At 63.5% G+C, this 8,299-nt stretch overlaps 1 protein-coding gene across 1 annotated transcript; it reads left to right on the top strand.

Annotated features, from left to right (window-relative positions):
• Window positions 1-916: 916 nt before the first annotated feature.
• On the top strand, window positions 917-6,972 carry F7 (coagulation factor VII). Its single transcript, XM_029210590.1, has 8 exons — window positions 917-986; window positions 1,976-2,136; window positions 2,678-2,702; window positions 2,777-2,890; window positions 4,227-4,367; window positions 5,219-5,328; window positions 5,654-5,777; window positions 6,322-6,972. The coding sequence occupies exons 1-8, from the start codon at window positions 917-919 to the stop codon at window positions 6,918-6,920; spliced, it is 1,344 nt and encodes a 447-aa protein (XP_029066423.1). The 3' UTR covers window positions 6,921-6,972.
• The last annotated feature ends 1,327 nt before the right edge of the window (window positions 6,973-8,299 follow it).

Here is an 8,299-nt window from a genome sequence, read left to right as displayed (position 1 = left end):
ACCCCCCCTTCACAAATAAATTCCTGTATCACTGAATTCCTAAACAATTGTTGACAGTGACAAATAGAAATTCCAGAGGTGATAAGTAAAATGTTGTCCTCTAAGGACTGCCTTCCATCTGGGGACGGAGTAGCGCGGGACCCGCCTGGAACAGCTGGGTCTCCCTGCTCCCCCTCTGAAGATAAATGCGCAGAGCTGGTGTCCCCAGCCTCCACCCGTTTATGGAGAGGAGGCTACTTCTAGAGGAGGCTGGACGCCTGAGTGAGGCTTGCAGGGTGACCGCCAGCCCAACGGGCCCAGGACAGTACCAGTTAAGTCTGGAAAGTCCAGCGTCCTGAGAAACCCTTTCGTGCCTGGCGGCCAGGATAGCTGGTCACCCCAGCTGGTGGCCTGGGCCCAGGAGGGCATGAGGGACAAGACCCGGGCGCCCCAGGGCTGAGACGGGGGCAGGGGCTCCGCGGGGGGCGCGCGCCCCTCCCCCTCGCGCTCCCAGAGGGGCCCTTCGGCTGAGAAACCAGGCCTCCCCTGTGACAAGATATTCACATTCACACCCCAAACCTGCTCCCCTTTACCAGTACCATCACTGCGGGGACGGCTCTCCACCCGCACTTTAGTTCTGTTTCCCAGCTTGCCGTCCTAGGTCCTCGGGCTGCAGGCTTCTGAGCCGCATTTGAGCTGCGCACGCCACCGGACACGCATCTCGACGCCCGAGTCTCCTCTCGGACAAGGAGCCTGACTCCCCAGGCCCGTGCCCTGAGCCGGCCCGTCTGTCCGGTCAGCAGACACTGGGCGGGGGACTGCACGCCCGTGTGCTTGGGAGGCGAGGCCTCCCTCCCCCACCCTCTCGGGCTCTTGGAGAACTTTGCCCGCCTCCCCACCTGGAAAGTCAACAGACGAAGCGACCCAGGGCCTCGCCATGGCTCCTCGGCTCCGGGGGCTGGCCCTCCTCTGCCTTCTGCTGGGCCTGCGGGGGTCCCTGGTGGCAGGTACGCGAGGGAGGTTTCCCCATTCACCCAGCGGAAGGGCAGCCGACCCCCAAAGCCGGCCCATGTGCTGGGCGCTCCCGTTTGCTGGCAGCTCTGCTCTGATCTGCTCTCCTTCCGAAAGGCAAACGGTGCCCAGGGCCTCGCCCAGCACTTGGAGGAAAGGCTTTGGGGAATGATTTTCCAGACTTTTGGGAGCCGTGGCGTCCCCCGGCCACAGTGGGCGCCCCCCGCCTGCCACCAACACCCCCACCCACCCCCTGGCACAGGATCTGGGGCTCAGGGGTGCCTCTCTCACTCTGCTCTCTCGGCCTCTCGGTGGGGGGCTGGTGCGAGGGACGGTGTGGGGATGCCAGACCGTGATGATCTGCCACCATGCCTGTGACCCCTGCATCCCGTCCTCGCAGACGCTGGGAGGCCTGAGCCGGTAACACGGGGACGGCTCTGTGAGCTGTCATCGTGACTCTCCAGCCCCGAGGGGCGGCCGAGGTGGGAACCGGGCACCGACACTGTCCCGTAAAGTCCGGCTCACGTCGTCCCTCAGATCCCACGGCCAGACTCTGGGGTCCGAGAGGCAGAGCTGGTGCCGCCGTGGTCCTTCCTGCTTGTCTTCTTTCACTTAATATCGCACCTTCTTAAGCATCATGGGGCACCATCGTTTATGCTTCAGATTATTTGTCTCCAGCTTTCCTGATGGCTGGGGCTCTGCAGGTCTCAGAGCATTTCCTTGGGATAAACTCCTAGAAGCGAAGGGACCAGGTCAAGGGCGTGAACGTGTTGCGATGACTCACTGAGCACGTTGCCTTCCTCCGGCACATAAAGCTTGTGCAGTGCTCCCATTGCAAACTCAGCCAGGCCTGTGGACAGGAGCCCTCTGACTCCCATTACCTAGCGGAAGGGATGGTGGGAACACTTCCTGTGGAGGGCGGGGTGAGGGAACGGGAGGCTGTGGGCCCCCCCGGGCGTCCAGCGTCTCACGGCCCGCCCTCCAGTCTTTGTCTCCCAGGAGCAAGCCCACAGTGTCCTGCACAGGCCCCGGCGCGCCAACTGGTTGCTGGAGGAACTGTGGCCTGGATCCCTGGAGCGCGAGTGCAGGGAGGAGTTCTGCTCCTTCGAGGAGGCCCGGGAGATCTTCCAGAGCGAGGAGAGGACGGTGAGCTCGCCTGGGGCCAGCCGGCGTGCGGCGGCCACCCCGTGGTTGTGAAGCCTGCTTTGATTCTCACGACAACCCTGCGAGTTTTACTTCATTGGCCAAAAGATTCCGCGGGAATCCCTTTTACTGACGGGGCCTCTGCGGTCGGCAAAGCGCCCGTGCGTCCCTTTCCCACCTTGTCCCGCTCAGCGGGTGACTGGACAGTCGATGCAGCATCCGAGGAGGAACTGGGGGCTCAGGGAGCGGGGGTGTCTTGTCCGCGTTCACAGCTCGGATGTGGCACAGCTAAAGCCTGGGGATCCTGACTTGGGAGAGGAAACCTGTGACCTCTGGTGGCCTTAGCAATGGCGGGTGGATATTAGGAAAAAACTCGCTTCCCCTGGATGCACCCACCTCGTCTCCAGAGGAGAAAGTCTGGCTTTCAGAGCCCATCACGAGGGCCAGGTCAGAAGCCCCCCAGCCCGCCAGCTCCTTCCGCGGGGCCATACGCACTGCCTCTGGCGCACGCCTGCGTCACGCACCTTCCTCTTTGCTCCCTCAGAATCAGTTCTGGATTTCTTACAACGGTGAGTACGTGCCCGGCTGACGTGATCTACCCACCAGCCCCTCTCTCGGCATCCTAACTCTGACTTGCCCTCAGACGGGGACCAGTGCGCCTCCAGGCCCTGTCAGAACGGGGGCTCCTGCGAGGACCAGCTGCAGTCCTACCTCTGCTTCTGCCTGGATGGCTTCGAGGGCCGGAACTGTGAGACGGGTGAGGACGCCCGGGGCCCCCGGGGGGGCTGCTGAGCACGGCCTGGGGGGAGGTTGGCCTCCGTGACCTGGAAGGGCCTCAACCTGAGAGTCTCGGATCTGGGGTTCTCAGGTGCTAATTCTTCCACTTGTGATGCCCTGTCCCCTTCTGGGCTCCCGGCACTGGGAAATTCTGACGCACCCGGAGGGGCCCGGGGAATCACTGCATCTCCGTCAGCTCCACACATCCCCATGGCAAGGTGGTTGGGGAAGCTCGGCCTTCCCTACTTGCTGTTACAAGGGTAGGCCCAGTATTACAGTATCACACAGCTCAGGGCTCCCCAGACCACCCTCAGCGTCAGTCATCTGCTAGGTCAGCGTGCTCTGAAGGCCGACACAGGCACGGTTACAGTTATCACACGGAAAGGATATGGGTTCAAACAGCCGAGGGGCCAGGTGTGAGCTCCCAGCGGCTTCTTCCCGGGAGCCCTGTGGATGGTGTTCTGTTCTCCGAGACCATGTGAGGCAGAACTTACAGAGACTCACCCGCCAGGGACGCGCCCACAAGCCCCGGTGTCCTGAGGTCCCCCTGCGGCTCAGGCACAAGGATGTGGCTGACCCCGTGTCCAGCCCTTCCAGAGGTCACACTGATGCCAGGTGGCCCCAGGCCCCCAGGAAAACAACACACTTATCAGGCAGATCAAATTAAAGTGGACGACTTCATCAGAGGGGGGCAGTCACTTCCTGAGATCCCTCCCCACCTGTGGACATTCTGATGCCACCTAGCTCGTCTCAAAGGACCACGGTCAAAGAGGGAGGGGAGCGGCCAGGGAGGAGGGTCCCCGCCGGCCACCTGGGGTTTGGGTGCTCAGCGGTCCTGGTGTGAATTCACCTCCAGGACAGGCCCTGGACTTGCAGAGCAAGCCAAGCACGTGTCCACAACAAAGCTCCCTTTTTCAGAGGCAGGTTGGGCCAGCGACCAGCCCGGGCATTTCCCCGGGGCACCAGGCCCTGGCTGCAGACCAGCCTCCTGGCTCTGACTGCTCGCGGGCAGGCCTCCGATTGAGTCGGACTCGTCCACCGTCCCCAGGGGCCTCTGCTTTCCCCAGCCTGGGAGGGATGACGTTGTGGAGGCCACAGCGTGCCAGCCCCGCATCCCCACTGGCAAAGCTGCTCAGACGTGGGACCCTGCCCCAAACTCCAGGTCGTGCTCTTCTGGGTCAGTCTGCGGAGTGGGCTGGTGCCAGGCTGTCCCTGGAGCCGGAAGCTGGGTGCCACCTTCGTGCAGAACACAGCCCCTGGCCCAGGCCTGCTTGCCCTGACCGGGGCCCCCTGTTGGCCATGCCCTCTGCCCTCAGACAAGAAGAGCCAGCTGATCTGCCCGAATGACAACGGTGGCTGTGAGCAGTACTGCAGGGATGACGCGGAGGCTGGGCGCACCTGCTGGTGCCACGAGGGCTACGCGCTCCAGGCGGACGGGGTGTCCTGCACGGCCACAGGTAACAGGTCCTCGGGGACCAGGTCTAGGGCTGGTGGTTTCATTGTCCTGATACACGTCCCCTCGTTGGCTACAAGATGGGGTGGGGGGAAGCATAGTATCACTGAGCATCTACCAGGCACTGCCGGCGCGCTCTGCGCGTCGCGGCAGAGGGGAAGCTGGGGTGGAGGCGGCCGCCCCGCCCCCAGAGCAGGGAGGGGCCACGGTGGGCGGGGCGTAGCCCCGGAGCCGGGGGGGGGGGGGGGCGGTGCAGAAGGCGGCGCTCGCTGCCCACCCCCGCTCCCCGCGCAGCACCACACCCAGTCACACCCAGTGTCTGTACTGACGGAGGCACGGTTCTGGATTCCAAGTCTCTTCAATGGCAAGCACTTATGGGAAAATGGAAAACGTCTCCAAACCAGCCTAAAGGCGACGGGGCTGCAGCCCCCAAAGCTGACCCCACCCCCCGCCCTGCGTCTCTCCAGAGGTGGATGGACCCAGCCTTGTCTAGGAAGCCTGAAACTCAGCTGCCGCCTCTAAAGGCTTTCTTTTCTGGCCTGGGGCTTTCCTGGAGCAGGAAGGAAAACTTAGAGCCGCGTCAGAAGAGCAGCCCGATTGTCTGAGATGCCGGTCACCTTACACAGCTTATCCTTTACACCTTTAGTGACTTCAAGCTGCACGTCTTCCCCCCTTGGAAAATGCGCGGGACCCAGTCTCCAGGACCCTGGGCCATCTGCTTCCCCGGCAGCTCCCGCAAGGGCCTGCCGCAGCCCCGGGCAGGACCAGAGGCGCAGCCGCCCGTCTGCAGGGCCCCTGGCCTTTCTCACCAGCACCCCACACATCCCCACGTCTCGCTGGATTTGTTTTACACAGTTGAATATCCGTGCGGAAAAATGCCTGTTCTGGAAAAAAGAAACGACAGCAACCCCCAAGGCCGAATCGTGGGTGGTCACGTCTGCCCCAAAGGGGAGTGCCCCTGGCAGGTAAGGCTCCAGGAGCACTGGGTCGAACTTGGGTGACGATCCCGGGCATGCACAGAGGAGTCCAGCCCCGGCGTGCCCACCGTCTGGCCAGCGTCCACGTTTTCCACTCCCTTAGCTGGATGGAAGCGGCCTGTAAAGCAGCCCCCATCCGGGGTGCACGGGAAAGGGGAGCAGCCCCCATCCGGGGTGCACGGGAAAGGGGAGCAGCCCCCATCCGGGGTGCACGGGAAAGGGGAGCCCCCATCCGGGGTGCACGGGAAAGGGGAGCCCCCCAGGCAGCCACGACGGGAACGCGAGCTTCCAGCACCTGCCGTGCCCTTGTCAGGCCATGCTGAAGCTGAATGGGGCGCTGCTGTGCGGGGGCTCCCTGCTCGACACCGTCTGGGTGATCTCCGCAGCCCACTGTTTCGACAGACTCAGAAGCTGGAGGAACCTGACAGTGGTGCTGGGTAGGTTGCATGGCGCCTCCTTCTGCCGGGAGACGATCCTTGAATGACAATCGCGGGGCTAAGATTTGGGGCTTCCACGACCAGTGACCTTCCCCACAAAGAGAAGTGGCAGCGTCTGGGCAGACCCCATACCCACAGCGCCACTGTGGCCACCCCCCTCAGCCTCTTTGCCACCCAGATGCGGCCCTGGGGTGACGCTGCTCCCGCCAAGGTCCCCGAAGGGGTGCCCCACCCAAGGCTGCGCTGCCCGGTGGGTTTAGGGGACGACGAGGACCCCAGGAGGGCCAGGCCCCGTCTGGAAGAACCAGGGGAATGGGGCACCCTCTCCTCACCCAGCCACGGCTGCCTGCCCGACCCCCTCACCTGCCTCCAGCACCTCGTGGCCATATCCGCCCCGGCTCACACCCACGCTGATCCCCCGGCAGCCTCAGGAGGCTGCTCGCCCACCGGGGGCGGGGGACGCAGGGCCCCTCCTGACAGGAGACACTGGCCCGGGAGGCGAGGCGGGGAGTGAGTGGACGGTCCGCCCCCGCCCCCGCCGCAGGCGAGCACGACCTCAGCCAGGACGAAGGTGACGAGCAGGAGAGGCAGGTGGCTCAGGTCATCATTCCCGACAAGTACGTCCGGGGCAAGACGGACCACGACCTGGCCCTGCTGCGCCTGGCGCGGCCCGTGGCCCTCGGCGACCACGTGGCGCCCCTCTGCCTGCCCGAGCGGGCCTTCGCGGAGCGGACGCTGGCCTTCGTGCGCTTCTCAGCCGTCAGCGGCTGGGGCCAGCTCCTAGAGCGCGGCGCCACGGCTCTCCGGCTCATGGCCGTGCACGTGCCCCGGCTCCTGACCCAGGACTGCCGGCAGCTATCGCGCCGGAGGCCCGGCGGCCCCGTCGTCACTGACAACATGTTCTGCGCCGGCTACACGGACGGCAGCAAGGACGCCTGCAAGGGGGACAGCGGGGGCCCGCACGCCACCCACTTCCAGGGCACCTGGTACCTGACGGGTGTCGTCAGCTGGGGCGAGGGCTGCGCAGCCGCCGGCCACTTTGGCGTCTACACCCGGGTCTCCCAGTACACGGCCTGGCTCCGCCGTCTCATGGGCTCCCCACCACCCTCGGGGGGCCTCGTCCGGGCCCCGCTGCTGCCCTAGCACCTGCCCCGCAAATAAAGCCGCCGTGTGTGCCCGGTCTTCCCGCGCCAAAGCCGGAAATTCTCCTGTGGTTCTTGGGGCGGGGGAGACAGAGAGACAGAGAGGGAGACAGGGAGACTGACAGACAGAGAGACACTGAGGGATGGAGAGACAGAGAGAAACCTGAGGGAGATTCTGAGCAGCTGGAGAGAAAGTGAGACTGAGTGTCAAAGAGGCAGACGGGGCGGGGGATGGGGGGAATGACAGAAGGTGGCACACTGGGCAGAGCACGCGGGGGCTGGGTGCGCCAGGCCAGCAGCAGGGGCGCGAGTGTCCACCCCCGGTGACGTGTCCACCCGTGGTGACGGTGCCGCTTCCCCACACGTTCGTCTCTCACTCAAGCGTTTCATCTTCATTGCAGATAAACTGTTAGCATCCGCCACTCACTGTGCTGAATATCCTTCCGGATCTTTTCTTTTCTTTTTATAAATTTATTTATTTTTGGCTGCATTGAGTCTTCGTTGCTGCGCGCAGGCTTTCTCTAGTTGAGGCGAGCGGGGGCTACTCTTTGTTGCGGTGCGTGGGCTTCTCACTGCGGTGGTTCCTCTTATTGCAGAGCACGGGCTCTAGGCGCACGAGCTTCAGTAGTTGCAGCACGTGGGCTGTTGTTGTGGCTCACGGGCTCTAGAGCGCAGGCTCAGTAGTTGTGGCACACCGGCTCAGTAGTTGTGGCTCACGGGCTCTAGAGCGCAGGCTCAGTAGTTGTGGCGCACGGGCTTAGTTGCTCCGTGGCATGTGGGATCTTCCCGGACCAGGGCTCGAACCCACGTCCCCTGCATTGGCAGGTGGATTCTTAACCACTGCACCACCAGGGAAGTCCCCAGATCTTTTCTGGGTGTGCGAACTTTACGGTACCACACGGCCTCATGCTCTGCACACCTGCTCCCCCACTGACAGCAAGCAACTGAGCCTCCTCCAAGCCCCCAGTGGCTGCCTGCCCTCCCCGAATTGTCCAGAGGCATTTCACGGAGACCCTCGTGTTTATCTTTGAGCAGGTCTCCTTCACAATCACCAACTTCACTAAAGTGAACCTTGCATGAGGCTGTTTCCAAACACAACAGCTCTCATGGATTTGGAGGCTATAGTCCCCAACCCTGAGGACTGGGTGTCTCTTCCAGCTGAGGCCCCAGCAGATGACCCCTGCCTGGGGACCAGCAGGGATGTTCCAAAAATGCAGGTTCCCAGGTCCTGCCCAGCTCAGTGGGATAGGGGTGAGGCCCCTTGACCTACCTTCTTATCGAGTCCCTCAGGTGATGGGCACACAGGCCTCATGTTGGGAAGAATGAGGAACCAGGGACCAGGGAGGGGAGCGCCTGACCCCACCTGAACCCAGCCAGGTG

This window comes from Monodon monoceros, unplaced genomic scaffold (assembly GCF_005190385.1).
Source record: "Monodon monoceros isolate NGI ecotype Baffin Bay Population unplaced genomic scaffold, NGI_Narwhal_1 Super_Scaffold_8, whole genome shotgun sequence".
Lineage (NCBI taxonomy): Eukaryota > Metazoa > Chordata > Mammalia > Artiodactyla > Monodontidae > Monodon > Monodon monoceros.
The sequence above is the reverse complement of the archived record's forward strand: the minus strand, read 5'-3'. Positions and strand labels throughout refer to the sequence as shown.

Coding starts and splice junctions, on each gene's coding strand:
- F7 (XM_029210590.1), top strand. CDS start 917: ATGGCTCCTCGGCTCCGGGGGCTGGCCCTCCTCTGCCTTCTGCTGGGC. Junction 4,368..5,218: donor GGTGTCCTGCACGGCCACAG/GTAACAGGTCCT, acceptor TGTTTTACACAG/TTGAATATCCGTGCGGAAAA. Junction 5,329..5,653: donor AAGGGGAGTGCCCCTGGCAG/GTAAGGCTCCAG, acceptor TGCCCTTGTCAG/GCCATGCTGAAGCTGAATGG.